The sequence below is a fragment of the Arachis ipaensis genome, chromosome B08 (genome assembly GCF_000816755.2).
Source record: "Arachis ipaensis cultivar K30076 chromosome B08, Araip1.1, whole genome shotgun sequence".
In the NCBI taxonomy this organism is placed as follows: Eukaryota; Viridiplantae; Streptophyta; class Magnoliopsida; order Fabales; family Fabaceae; genus Arachis; species Arachis ipaensis.
The window spans coordinates 22,031,676-22,046,921 of NC_029792.2; the positions used below are offsets into that span (position 1 = coordinate 22,031,676).

Sequence of the window (15,246 nt, forward strand, 5' to 3'; positions counted from 1 at the left end):
TTTTTAGATATTTTTTAAATATTTATTTAAAAATTGATACAAAATTTAAATTAAATAAATAAATTATTTGTTAAATATAAATTTTTTTTAGGGCAAAAAACCCTAATAAGCCAAGGCTAGTCTCAAATTACGTATATAAGCCAAAATGAAAATCGTTTCAGCAATGAGCCAAGGCATAATTTAATATAATTCGAACCAGCCTGGTTCGAACTACATTCACTAGTAAATCGAACCAAACTAGTTCAAATTAGGGTGGAGATTCGTTGAGCATAATTCGAACCAAGCTGGTTCGAACTCCATATGCATATAATTCGAACAAGGCTAGTTCGAATTATACCTATCAAAGCTTACCAAGTAATTCGAACCAACCTGGTTCGAATTACTCACTTTTTAGCTCCAATAGTAATTCGAACCAACCTGGTTCGAATTACTCATTATTCGGCTATATAAGGAGTTCGAATCAGCCTCATTCGAACCATTGTTCCTATCCCCTACCCCACCAAATCCCAGAGAAAACGACCCAGATTCGATCCGACAAAGACCTGATCGGAATACTCTGCCGATGGGGGACGATCCGGCAAGGTTATATTGGTTGGACGGAGTTGCTCATATAGCCGGGGTCATCAACGACGAGGTTAGTACACAAAAAACTTCGTGCTAGCGGTATATGTGAGATAGTGGTTTTGCATGCGGTTTTAGTGGCGGTTTAGGGTTGGCGGTTAATCGAAGTGGTATTGCTAGTGGTTTAGTTGAGTGGTTTTGCATGCGGGTTAGATGGTGGTTTAGTTGGTGGTTTATGTAAGTGGTTTATGTTAGTTGTTTTATGTTACCTGTTTTACGTTAGTGGTAGGTGTTGGTTGTTTTATGTTGGTGGTTTAGTTGGTGGTTTATGTTAGTTGTTTTATGTTAATGGTTTGTGTTAGTTGTTTTATGTTAGCTGTTTTATGTTAGTGGTTTACGTTAGTTGTTTTATGTTTAGTGGTTTATGTTGGTTGTTTTATATTAGTGGTTTATGTTAGTTGTTTTATGTTAGTGGTTTTTGTTAGTTGTTTTATCTTAGTTGTTTTATGTTAATGGTTTAAGTTTAGCTGTTTTATGTTAGTGGTTTAGTTGTGTGGTTTATGGTAGTTGTTTTGCATGTGGTTCTCGTTAATGGACTGTTATGCGGTTTTATTTTATATGATGTTTTGTTGATGATTTATCGTCTTGGTTAATTAAGTCATTGGTTATGAAGCTGGTTCTAACATTGCGGTGCATGTAATGCGTAGCCACAGCGATGCATCAGGAGCATGCGGCGGTAGCAGGGCATGCGACTTGATGACAGATACGTTTCGTACTTGTAGATGGCCGAATTATACCATCTTGCAAGGCTGAACGATAGATGGTTCCGGTTAGATGAAGCCCTTGTCAGTGCCTTTGTCGAGCGATGGTGCCCAGAGACGCACACGTTTCATATGCCGTTCGGAGAGTGCACGATCACACTTTAGGACGTGGCGTACCAGTTGGGTTTGCCAGTGGACGGGCGTTACGTGAGCGGCTACCTATCAGAGTTCCAGATATACATCCAGGGTGGCTGTCCAGCATGGGTGTGGTTTCAGGAGTTGCTTGGAGTGATTCCTCCTCCCAGCCAGGTTCAGAAGTACGCAGTAAACTGCAGCTGGTTCCAGGAGACTTTTGGAGAGTGCCCCGAGAGAGCCGATGAGGAGACTGTGCGGCGATATGCCCGTGCGTACATCATGATGTTGTTGGGTACGCAGCTGTTTGCCGACAAGTCCGGCAACCGCATTCACATCAGATGGCTTCCCTACGTAGCTAGGCTTGAGGAGATGGGTACATACAGCTGGGGGTCTGCAGCACTGGCATGGTTGTACCGGTGCATGTGCCGAGTGGCGAACAGACATGTGGTAAAGTTAGCAGGCCCACTACAGCTACTTCAGTCTTGGATCTTCTGGCGATTTCCTCGGTTTAGGCTTGGAGGGTATGGGACCTTCAGCTGGCCATTGGCCTCGAGGTACTCTATTCAGCCTTCTCTACTTCAATTTAATATACATAACTCCATGTTCATTAATAATGCATTAGAAATCTCTCACACATTTAATTAGCCATAAGACACATGTGAGATGCAGGTGGTCAGGTTACAACCCTTCCGGTAGCGAGAAAGGTCCTAGAGTGCAGATGTGGAGGCTGAGGATAGACAGGTTACAGGACAGGGAGGTGAGTACGCTAATTACTAAGTTGCTTTAAGTTACCACACGTTATGAATTGCGTCCATGAGTTGCCTTGACAATGTTGAGGTCTCTGTGCAGTTTATCTGGATGCCGTATAGCAGCCCCGACGTACTTCAAGTTGTGCATCCAGAGGCTTTGGAGCCTCGGCATATGGCGTTGTGGCGGTCTGTGACGTCACTGATATACTTTGCCGTCATAGAGTGGCATCAGATTGATAGGGTTCTTCCGCAGTTCGGCGGGGTCTAGCTGCGTCCGCATCCCGCCCTGAACATCGACTTTCTGATGTCGAAGGACGGCAGAGGCGGCGATTGATGGTTCCCGTACCATTTGCAGACATGGCATCTCCATTGGGAGTCCCGTGCGGAGACCGTGCTGAGGTTTGATGTTGTTGCCGACCCTGGACCGTCGCATGAGTTCCTGGAGTGGTGGAGTCAGCATGGGAAGAGGTTCTTGTCTCCGGAGATGTCCTTGGGGGATCCGAGAGCCGTTCTTATTCCAATTGAGGCGTCACAGCGAGGTGCTGGGCGAGTTCCTGACATGGATCGTGTTGAGGACATGCCGGACAGGCGTCGGGTTGAGAGGAGGGCTCGTGTGGGGACACGACGGAGCCAGCGTAAGTGGAGGGAGGATGACGATGGAGGAGGATGACGATGCCGGTCCCGCTGGAGGCAGACGACGAGGCCAGGGAGGGAGACGGAGAGGGCGTGCTGCGGCGGACCACCCTGGTCGTGCGGCGGACGACAATAATGACGATTAGCACGGGCCCGTTGGCGGGGATGGTTCAGGGGCTGTTGCAGTTGCTGGTGTTAGTGGCCATGATGGCGGACATGGAGGTGAGTGGTATGGGTCAGGTATGGGTGACGGGGCTGACCATGGTGACCCTGGACTTGGGTCGGGGCCTCTTGGAGATTACTTCGTTAGTGTACCCGGCCATGACCAGATTCCGTAGGAGAGTACCCCATGGGTTATTCCGGGATCACAGTGGGCAGATTTCCTTGCCTCAGACACGCTTGATGCGAACTTCGGGTGTTCACACTTTCTAGACGAGATTACTGCCATCATGCAGGAGGACGTGCCGGCCCGGAGGCGTGGCTAGACCTCCGGCACACAGGCACCTTTAGATGTTGATCTAAACGAGCCTCCTACGACATCTGTTGCTGACCATTTTGCTTTGGGAGGTACCCCACCATCCGCCTACGCTGCTGCATTAGATTCTGTTGCCGGGCCGTCTGCGGCACCCGTCCATTCTACACCACCGGCACAGCCTGCCCCGGATGAGGAGGAGGATGAGATCGAGGACGAGGAGCCGCTTATCCGCAGAGGTCATAGGACACGAGTCCCCCGTCGTTGCTTTACGGGCTCACATCTATTTAGATGATTCATGTTTCATGTATCTTGGATCTTCAAGTTCATTCATGTATGATAGCGATGTGTACTTTTGTTGTTATTGTAGCCATGTTTACTTTTTGTTGTTTCTTCATCATATTGTACTTTGAAAACTGGTGTTTACTGGATTTATCAGTTACTATCGTAATTATCGCATCATCTTACAATTTAGTATGTACATTTATTTTTTAGACTTTGCATTTACGGGAGTTGTAGAAAGACGCAAATGGAAACAAAGCATATTCATTAGTTAACGCAGCATGCATAATACAACGCAGAAACTTCAACAAATTACATGAGTGCTCACATACAACATCGAACAATGAAACTTAAATAAAATAAGTACCAACACTAAGAACATGGCTTCTAATGGCCTGCCCCTGTCTGAGACGATCCTCCGAGCTGTGGGCAACTCCGACGTGTGTGTCCGGGTTGGCGACATAGGCCATATCTCTTTGGCCGGTTCGGATCTGCCTCGTCCATATTTGTCCGTATCCTAGTGGACCTCGGACAACCCTCTCTCGCACGCCTCTTGTCAGGGTCCGGTATAATAGTGGGCCCGTCGTACGGTGGCCAGAAACCCTCCGGAATCGGAGGGTTGAATCCCATCCGATACACACTGAATACCGAACTAATCCGATACACGCTGTGAACATAAGCGGTCCAGGTAACCCGTGAGTAGGCACAACATGCAAGTGCGTGCTGACACGGGAAATGTAGCACCTGGAAGTACCCGCAGTCACATGTCTGAGAGGCGAGCGATACTCTGTAGCTACCCAATGAGAAAGAACCAGTCAGAGTGGTCTCTGCTACGGTGAACTCGGAGTTATCCCTGTCATACAAAGTCACCGTGAAGCACCTGGCCATCTTCAGGTTGGCCTCAATACACTTCACCAAGTGCTGACTGAATTGTTGTCCGGTTCCTATATGGGCCTCAGCCTCTCTCCCCTTGCGAACAAAGAGTTCCGCAAGCCTTCCATATGTTGCCTTCACCAGGGAGCATACAGGGAGGCTTCTGACACCCTTCAGGATTGAGTTTACACACTCGGATATATTGGTCGTCATGTGACCGAATCTCCGCCTCTCATCACGATGCTGAGTCCACAACGAATAATCAATCCGGTTCGCCCACTCACACATCGCCGGGTCTTCAGACCACAGAATATCAAACCAGTAATCAAACTCAACCTCGGTCTTGGCATATGCGGCATTCACTAGAAGCCTACGTTCATCCTTGCCCTTGAAGGTAAGGGCAAAATTAGCCGCTACGTGTCGAATGCAGAAAGCACGGTATGCAGATGGAGGTAACCAACCTCCGTCAGGAGCCTCAAGCGCAGCCTTGATGCCGTTATGCCTGTCCGATATAACCAGCAGACCCGGCTGCGGTGTCACGTGCTGCCGAAGGTGGGAGAGAAAGAATGTCCAAGACTCTGCATTCTCACCCTCTACTAGTCCGAATGCAATATGTAGAATGTTGGAGTTCCCGTCCTGTGCAATCGCGATGAGCAACGTTCCCCCATACTTGCCATATAGATGGGTGCCGTCAATGCTAACTAGTGGCTTGCAATGACGGAATGCCTCGATGCACGGTGGAAACGTCCAGAAAAGTCTGTGAAAATAAGCTTGAGACTCGTCTACTTGTCCACCAACTCGAACAGGGCTCGTCCGTAGGACTGCAACAGTACCAGCCATCGTCAACTGGACTCCCAACACCCACCTGGGGAGCTCGTTGTATGACTCATCCCAGTCACCGTAGATGAGGGCAATAGCCTTCTGCTTTGCCAACCAGACCCTCCTGTACGTCGGCCTAAACCCAAAGTGTGCTGCCGTGGCATTTAGGAGCACCTTGATGCTGACGGATGCATCAGCCCTAACCATTGGCATAATGAACGCCGATATCACATGATAATCCAAACTCCTGTGGTCACTCGAGATGGAGGTGGCAAGACAAGTGTGAGGTCCATTGTACCGTTTCACCTCCCAAATGCCCTTGCGCTACCGGAGACTCAGTCGAATCAACCATGGGCACCCATTCCCAAACTCAGAACACTTGCCCACATACTGGCGATAATCAGACTCCACTACCTTGTACTGTACCCCTCGCCGGATGCTGTAAGTCTTCACACTTAACAAGGCCTCATCTTTATCCTGAAATTGCTGACCGACTTGGAACTCTGTCAGACCAGCAGTCCCTTCCGCGTCTCTAGCTCCAAATCCAACAGAGTGCCCAGAAACTCCCTCCTGCCTCATGGCATCCAAGTCCAAAGAGGAAAAATATGGTGGATACTACTGTGTGCCAGAGCTAGAACCACCTACCGCCAATGCAGGCTCACTCGCTCCAATATCATCGCCGCTGTCATCATCAATCATATCCGGCTCGACGTCATCCTCCTCTGCATCACCCAACAATCCGTCTCCAACGCCAAGCGGTGCAACGCCCTGTAAAGCGTTCAGCAGAAATTCCCTTGATCCTACCTCATCGCCTACGCTGCCATTGAGATCAACAGCAAAAGACGGGGAGGCGACAGGTTGGACCGCTGGCTCATACACAGGGACAGAGGAAGAAGCAACGGCAGGCCTGGAACTTGAACCGGCTGCCGTGGCTAAAGTGGTGGTATTCCGATTCGAACCCCCTGAGCTGGATACAACATCAACCAGCTTTGCCAACAACTCTGGTGTCCTCACCTCCGGAAACTGCCACCGACAAAGAAACATGACTTGCAAGTCCTCGTCACTACCAATCGTGAAACAATCATACTTCACCGTATCCTGAAGGACCGTGATTGGAGTGCGATAGAAAAACTTCTTAACCCGCTTCGCACCTTCCAGACCAAGTTTCATCAGTACAGATCTAACAAGGTCATCATAGCTCATCGTAGGACTCACGACAATACAGAGAGGATCCTTATCTGTGAACTTCACACCGGAACGAGCTTTCCTCTTAATGGATCCTCTGTGGTGAACCAAAACAACAAAACTCTCCTCACTAGCTATCTTACACCCTCTAATGAGAGCAACTCACGTTTACAACCATATATATACAGCTCTATCTCTCACTAATTCAAACCAACCTGGTTCGAATTATGGTTTGTGTAATTCGAACCAGCCTGGTTCGAATCTTTGGCCAGCTTCTCTCTCCATAATTCGAACTAGCATGGTTCGAATTACGTGCATTGCTAGTTCGAACCAACCTGGTTCGAATTACTTTGATCTCTTTCTTAGTAATTCGAACTGCTCTGGTTCGATTTATTAGTAAAAGGAGTTTGAACCAGGTTGGTTCGAATTATATTAAAATATGGTTTGGCTCATTACTGAAACGATTTTGAATTTGGCTGATATACGTAAATTTCCAACTAGCATTGGCTTATTAGCGTTTTTTGCCCTTTTTTTATCACTTATAAAATATATAATATTTATTAATTGTTTTTGTTATATTTTCAGATATTCTAGAATTATTTTATTAATAATGTCTTTTAAAAAGTTGTGTGTCAGCATTTAAATTTTTAGATAATAAATTGATAGATAATTCTTTAAAATACAACAAATAGGAGTGGAATTAAACAAATAAGTGAAATAACCCACTCCAAAATAAAAAAGAAAAACAAAAACAAACGCCAAACAAAATTCTACGATAAATTTCGATCAATATCTTCTCCGTAGGGTTCCTCTCTCTCTTTCTCTCTCTCTCTCTCTCTTCCCGTTTCTCTCTGATCCAAATCGAAGCCATTTTTTGTTCTCATGTACTCGATTCTCAGCGCAGGTCTTCGCCCTTCTTCGTCTTCTCCCAATTCCACTCGTTGAAGTTTCGATCTTTTTGGCAATTTACCCTGCTTTTCATGGTGGATATGGATGTGTTTGGAGCTGGGGGTAATCTTGGAGGAGCTCCTACCACAGAGGATCTTAGGCAATTAGGGGGTGCTTCCTCAGGTTCGCTTCACCTTCTTGGATTCAAATTTCCCCTTTTATTGGTGTTTATTTTGTTCAACTTTTGTTCCTGTAGATCTGGTCCGTTTTAGCCACTAATTTGATTTGAAGTATGGGAAATTTGATGGATGATTTACTACCGTGTTAATGAAATTGGTCTGTTTTGTGCCCTAAAGGTGTTTATTGTGTGTTATATATTCAGTTCACAGAAGCTCAATTATCAGCCATTTAGTTTGGGGTGTTATGGTCTGCAAGGTATAGCTGAACCTGGAGATTGTGGTAGAGTTGAGAGTTCTGTTGATTAATGGCCCTTTGTAGTTAGAATTTACGGGTTGATAGTTCTGCTGATTAATGGTCCTTTGTGGTTAGAAGTTACAAGTTAGTAACGAAAATGTATAGAAGACAGTAACAATTCAGAGTGAAGAGATAAGGTTTGGAGAGCCTTAGCACATATATTCATTCTGTCTTCCCATAGGCTCTTTTTTCTCTCTATAGTTATGGGCTTGCCCTATGGCCATATTTTGCTTAGTAGTTTTTGAAGTCACTGAAGTGTAAGTAAAATATTTTTGTATGTGTCGGGATTGAGGATTAGCATTTGAGCCTTCGTTAATGCGAAGTAGAAGGACAACCTAGTTTGGTTTGTGCGCACATACAAACACAACCATAATCTGGTCAGTCTTGCAAATTTCCTTAAGCATTGGAAGCTTGTTAGAACTGAATAGCAACTGGAAAACAATTTTGATTTTGTTACACACAATTTTTTCTTTTTTACTAAAAAATTATTCACTTTGTTTTCTTTATTAATTTTATGCTATAAGATGAGTTGCCCTTAAGGTCTATATTATGCATATAATATCTGCTCAACAGCTCAAGTAGTGCAATGTTAAGCTACTGTCTATATATGCTGTGAATTTTGGATTTCTTCTGGTTCAAAGTATCTACTAACATCTCTTTACTTTTACTTTTGGATTTTTTATATATTGTTTTCCTGGATTTGAAGAATTTGGAAGAAGTTTTTTGACTCATACTTTTGTGTCGTGCAGAAAATGCAGTATTTGATGCATCACAATATGACTTTTTTGGAAAAGATTTTGTTGAGGAAGTGGAGTTGGGGGGTTTAGAAGATGAAGATGGTGAATTGCCTCCCGTTGGATTTGATGAAGAGGAGGAGATTTTTTTCAATAGAGAAGAGGTTAGGTGTCTGCATATTTATTTCTACATGATGCCATTCATCTTAAAATGACTGTGATCTAGTTTGCATAATTTGTTCCTTAAATAATGTTTTTGGATTTTGTGAGTAGACACTAAACAGTATGTGCAATTTTCCTTTTGCATAACTGGTTGTAATGTTTTTTCTTTTTTCTTTTTCTTTTTCTTTTAACATTGTAAGTGTTATACTTATCTTTTTGCAATTCCTGCTTCTTGTACTTGTTCATAAGTTAATGATGTATCTATTATTGATTTGCTCCTTTTAAATGGTTGTTAGACTTGATATATCAATCCAATTGTTTTGCTATACTTAATGGAGCTAAACTGATACAATGAATTCTCCTGGATGACAAAAAAGCCAAAGGGATGGAATTACAACTTACAAAAGTACATAAGTCTTTGATAAAGCAGGGTTTCATTTGTTTTGCATACTTCTAAATTTTTTGGTCATTGTTTCATTGGTGGTTCTGGAAACCAAGGAAGGAATTTAAATGGAGATCTCCCTCCTTCTTAGCATAAGTGATTTGTTTGTCCTATCTCACTTTCCTTGCACGATTTTATCTCCTTTTTGGTCAGTTCTTGTTGCTCAATGTTGGTAGAAAGGAAATAACAAGTTCATTAATGGCTGTTCTTTTTCTGACTGAACAGTTACTTAAGCACACCTGAATGGTTGAAAAAGATATTGCTTGGAGGTTTATTCTTTCTGTAATTAACTCTCATTTTTGCATTGCAGGGTGACGATTTAAGATCTACTTCAGAGGTTGATGATCTCACAACAACATTTTCAAAGGTTAGATTATTCAGCATTTGTGCTTCATGTTTATTCTTGATGCAGGACATTTTTTTAGATTAGTTGGCCAAAACATTGGCACTTAACATTTATATCAACCTATTTGGATTGGCCAATTTAGTAAGTAACATAAAGGGAGGAAGAAAAGGAAATCCCAATGCATTGCTATGTTATGATGTATGAATCATCTCTCCTCTCCACAAGGAACAATAGTGACTGGTAATTGTGGAATATGAACTAAGGAGGATGATGTTTTGCTTTAGTTTCAGTAAGAAAGTTTTTGAGAGAGCAAGTTCTATGGGAACAAGGGTATGTAACGTTTAAACAATAGCATGAGTATTATTATTCTACAATTTCACTCCTCCACTGTCACGTTTGATGAATGCAATATCAGAGGAATATGTGGAATGCAGCCAAGGTTTTGTTTCCGTGGTAAATAATGGGTTTCTTTAGAAGAAAGAGTTACACAGGGAAGGTGTTTGAGAACAATGTTAATTGTCTGTTTCTTCACTACAATGCTAATTAGTAGTTGCCTGTCAATAGTGTATATGTTGTTGGCTTATTTTAAATAGCTTTATGTTGATTGACACTGACCTTAGGTTCTTGTCTTATTTCAGTTGAACAAGGATGTTAGTGGGTCAAGTGCTGGACTCATTGGTGAACATGGATCAAGAGAAAGTGAGTTGACGAATTATATAATTTGAAACAAATAGGGGAATGACCAACTATCTAATATTTACGAGGAATGACCAGCTATGGATTTATTATACATATTAAGAGTGACGTGCTCCTTCCTAACCTGTAATTTGTTAAAAGTTCTTGCATCCCTTCCTTCCATACTGACCACCACCACCACAAAACCTCCTTATATTTATAATATATTGCACAAATAGCCCTAAATGCTATATGGCCTGACCCATCTGTTAACTGAGCAATGTATTCTTCAATGTCTCTTGTCAAACGTCTTTCTATTATTCAACATGATATAATTAGAAAAGGAGGGCATATTTATTTGGTGCTGATGAAGTTAAGGTTCATTTCATTGGCTATAACCATTCAAGTCAAAGTTCTTCTATAATAAAATTAAAATTAATCTTATCATGAACACTGCCTTACAAGCACCCCATTAGGTTATGCCATGATTTAATCAGAACAGGTTTGTGTTAATGAAATGTGATTCATGTTGTTGGCTAGATGTATTTGAAAGACCATATTGTCAACTGTATCACTCTTCTTTCCTTAGTTGATCCATTTATGTTAATTTGGGTTTCTTTGTGTCTAGATTCATCTGCTGCTGAACGGGCACATAGGGATGATATTTATAATTGGTATGATCAGCATGATTATGACAGTGAAGGTGGTCAAGATCTCAAAAGATGGTCATCACAACCACATAATTCATTGGCTCTGTTACAAGAGTCTAAGGGCTTGTTGTATAGAACATCCTCATATCCTGATCAGCAGCAACATCAACATTTTTCTAGTGAACCAATTATGGTGCCAAAATCTTCTTTTTCTTCTTATCCTCACTTTGGTGGCATGCAACAACAAGATTCCCCAAATCAGAGCATGGGCCATCTGAATATCCCATTTCATGCTGGTGGGTCTCAGATGCCAATGTCGTCACCTAATCAATCTCATTTGCCTAACTCCCAGATCCCATTGGCTGGCCTTTCCCATGGGTCTCATTTTGGTGGGAATTTGCATCAGTTTCCTAGTGGATCTCCTGTTAATAATCGAATGCCGAATCAATGGCTCAACCAAGGTGAATTATATTCTGGAGATCCTCCCAACATTCTGAACAATTTATTGCAGCAGCAATTACCTCTTCATAATGGATCAATACCTCCTCACTTAGTGACTCAGATGCAGCAGCAGCAGCAGCAACAGCAACAGCAGCAGAGGATGCGTCCCCCTCAGCCTTCAACAGGATATTTACCTGGTTTGCAGTCCCATTTATTTAACCCTAGTATTTCCTCAGGTTTACCCTTTGATCAGATGGCTGGGCTAATGGAACTAAGGGATCAAATACCAAAATCAGCTCAAAGAGGTAGACAGAACTTTCGGTTCCCCCCTCAGGGTTTTGATATAAGTAACATGAAGAGTAATATCGGATGGCCTCGATTTAGGTCTAAGCATATGTCAACTGAGGAAATTGAGAATATTCTGAGAGTGCAGCTTGCAGCAACTCATAGTAATGATCCATATGTAGATGATTATTACAACCAAGCCTGTCTTGCGAAAAGATCAGCAGGTGCTAAGCTGAGGCATCACTTTTGTCCAAATCAAATAAGGGAACTCCCTCTGCGAGCCTCTACTAATACTGAACAACATGCATTTCTTCAGGTTGATGCTCTAGGAAGGGTTCCTTTCTCATCAATCCGGAGGCCCCGTCCTCTTCTAGAAGTTGATCCTCCAAATTCCTCTCCAGCTGGTGGCAATGAGCAAAATATATCAGAGAAGCCCCTTGAAAAGGAGCCAATGCTTGCAGCAAGGGTCACAATTGAGGATGGTCTTTGTCTTCTTCTTGATGTAGATGATATTGATCGTTTCCTACAGTTTAATCAGCTTCAGGATGGTGGAATTCAGTTAAAACGGAAGCGGCAGAGTCTTCTGGAAGGACTTGCAGCATCACTTCAGTTAGTTGATCCACTGGGAAAGACTGGACATACAGTTGGGCTTGCTGCAAAAGATGACCTTGTGTTTCTCAGGATAGTTTCTCTACCCAAGGGTCGGAAGCTTCTTGCTAAGTATCTTCAGCTGCTTTTTCCAGGTGGTGAGCTAATGCGAATTGTGTGCATGGCAATCTTTCGTCATTTGAGATTCTTATTTGGTGGTCTTCCCTCAGATCCAGTTGCTGCAGAAACTGTAAGTAACCTTGCAAGGGTTGTTTCAAAGTGCATCCGTGAAATGGATCTTGGTGCACTAAGTGCTTGTCTAGCAGCAGTTGTTTGTTCTTCTGAGCAGCCTCCTCTACGTCCACTTGGAAGCCCTGCTGGAGATGGGGCTTCCCTTGTTTTGGTGTCTGTGCTTGAGAAGGCAACTGAACTTCTGACTGATCCTCATGCTGCTAGCCATTATAATATTGCAAATCGTTCCCTTTGGCAGGCTTCATTTGATGAATTCTTTGGCCTTCTGACCAAGTATTGTGTGACCAAATATGACAGTGTCATGCAATCATTGCTTGTTCAAGGTATACCAAATATGGGTGGTATTGGCTCAGATGCTGCCAGAGCTATTAGTAGGGAAATGCCAGTTGAGCTCTTACGGGCCAGTCTACCCCACACTGATGATCGCCAGAAAAAGCTATTGCTTGATTTTGCTCAGCGCTCTATGCCCGTAGTTGGATTCAACAGTAATGGTGGCGGTAATGGCGGCCATGTGAACTCGGAGTCAGTGCTGAGTTGATTATAATCCAGATTCCTGAAGGAGATTGTCTTCGAAGTAAAAAATGGCACCAAATCACATGGGGACAACCTTATGCTTCTAATTATTTCAGAGCAATTTCTGCTGTGGAAGTATCAGGTTCATCTGCCTTGGAAGTCTTGGCCTCTTCTTATGTTTTACTTGTTATATTGCTGATTTGCCATGTAGAATTTTGTGACAAATTTGCAATCAGGCCTATTGTGTATTATGATAAACTTGGCTTGATATGTTCCTCTTGTCTTGTCTTTTTCTTCTGACGGGGGAGCTTCCTGTTACGGGGTTGGTGGTCTTCTAGAGAGCATGTAGTGGGGTAGTATGTGCAGGATTAGGTGTAAGTTTGGATTCCCATGGTCTTTTAATATTATCATACAAAGGCATGGGGATGGTTGTGTCCATACCCCATATCTACCTTTATAGGTAACACATCCAAATTGAAGTGGCAACTGAGGGTGCACCAATTTAACCAGTGAACTAGGTGGTGGCATGACAAGCTTTTCTGAACCGTAGATGATGGGGTTGGTGCGCCTAGGAGGAATAAATTATGGTAAACCTTGTTCCATGGTATTCTGGTTTTCAACTTATATTTTCCTTCCCTTGGACCAGTCGATTGGTGTAGTTTTTGTATCATCACTTGCTTCCCATTAGATTGGACTAATATATTGGTCTATTTTCTTGTCTCCATGTTTGTCTTGGATTACATGTTTAATTTCTATGATTTTTTGGCCATGACCAATACATCAAATTTTGAATCTAATGCAAATGCAGTTTGGAAGATGTTGTGGTCTCTGGAATCTTAACCTTCAGTTAGCTCCAGGGATTTAACTGCCATGATGCCACCATGGGGTTCCTTGTCTAAAATCAACTATTTTCATGCAAACAAATTATTTTTGGGTGGGTGAACGAGTGTTACTCTTTAATTGCCAATATATGGATATGTTTATAGTCACTGTTAAGTTTGTACCCACCTACACTTCTCATGTATATATATCATCATCAATGGAGGTAAAGAGAAGAGTACACAATAAAGCTTTATCCTACTATGTAATAGAAGAGCATATTGTTTATCACACTATGTAAATAGAACATATTGTACAAAAATAATACAGGCATAAAATGGACATGATTATGATTTCTTTTTTTTTGATAGATTATGAAGATTATTATCTCTTTCCATACGAGAAAATTATGTTCTCAATGAGCAGCATTCAGTTTAGGACAAAATGCATATGGACATGACTCTAATTATGACGAGCATAGAATATTGCAAGAATATATAACATCTAATAACCGATCATAACAACTTAGAATGGTCGATGGGATCAACGATCAACATACCATTCATCATGGGATAATGGTTAATGAATGGTATGTGCATAATATATAGATTAGGCGATGGCTTTAAATCTTGAGCAAATTAAGTTAGTGTAGGTGGTTGTGCTCTTAACAAATACAAAAATACATTGTCCGACCTATGATCCATCATCCATCCACTCGTTCGCATTTTAAAAAAAAAAGTGACTTAGTAACAGTTCAATTCACGTGTTATTATATAAAGCGTAAATAATTATTTCTAACCATAAAAGATTCAAATATTAATAAATTTGTCCATAGAAAAAAGAAAAACTAATGCTGTATTCATAAAAGATAGATTTCAGTTCACAAAACTAACTAAAATCTAAAAAGTTATTCAAAATTTTTAAATTACCTTTTCTTACCAAATTTAATTTCGGATAAAGTACTTGAATAAATCAAATGCAGCCAAATATTATCTATATCATCCAAATCAAAATTTGATATGTATATATTCCAAAGAGATTTTTTATGTAAATTGAATTAGACTAATTCGAATTACAAATTCTAGTAGCAATTCGAATTAGGCTACATAGATTTATTAGGAGAAGTTTTAATTTCAACTAAATTAAATTAGGCAATTTAGATTTACACTCCCGCATGTAAATCGAACCAAGTTGGGCATAGTTAGTAAACCACACGGTTTTGAAACTGTCCATAGTAATTCGAACAGGACTGGTTTGAATTAGCCAATAATTTTGTGTCCATAGTAATTCGAATTAGGTGGTTTCGATTTACCCAATGCTAAATCTAACCAGACTAATTCCATTTATATAGGACGAAAGTCTTTATATAAATCTAGCTGTCCTATTTCGATTTACATGCCATTAATTTATTAGAGTGATTTGTAATAATAATAATAATACGTATTTAGGATCACAAAAAATTATTTTCTATAATATTTTTTAAAAAATAATAATAAATATTTATAAA

General features: G+C 41.7%; 1 protein-coding gene and 1 pseudogene across 2 annotated transcripts; one reads left to right on the forward strand and one right to left on the reverse strand.

Annotated features, from left to right (window-relative positions):
* Window positions 238–6,602, reverse strand: LOC107610734 (annotated as a pseudogene).
* LOC107612863 lies at window positions 7,171–13,384 on the forward strand. Of its 2 annotated transcripts, XM_016314626.2 has the most exons (6): window positions 7,171–7,270; window positions 7,375–7,541; window positions 8,582–8,730; window positions 9,481–9,537; window positions 10,155–10,215; window positions 10,820–13,384. In XM_016314626.2, the coding sequence occupies exons 2-6, from the start codon at window positions 7,451–7,453 to the stop codon at window positions 12,943–12,945; spliced, it is 2,484 nt and encodes an 827-aa protein (XP_016170112.1). In that variant the 5' UTR covers window positions 7,171–7,270; window positions 7,375–7,450; the 3' UTR covers window positions 12,946–13,384. The 2 variants fall into 2 exon arrangements, with proteins under 2 accessions (XP_016170112.1, XP_016170111.1); XM_016314625.2 differs by lacking the exon at window positions 7,171–7,270 and having other exon boundaries at window positions 7,277–7,541.

Excerpts from the sequence above, each read along its gene's own strand:
- LOC107612863 (XM_016314626.2), top strand. The coding sequence starts at position 7,451 with ATGGTGGATATGGATGTGTTTGGAGCTGGGGGTAATCTTGGAGGAGCT. Across the intron at positions 8,731-9,480 it reads TTTTTTTCAATAGAGAAGAG|GGTGACGATTTAAGATCTAC; the intron begins GTTAGGTGTCTG and ends TTTGCATTGCAG. Across the intron at positions 10,216-10,819 it reads TGAACATGGATCAAGAGAAA|ATTCATCTGCTGCTGAACGG; the intron begins GTGAGTTGACGA and ends CTTTGTGTCTAG.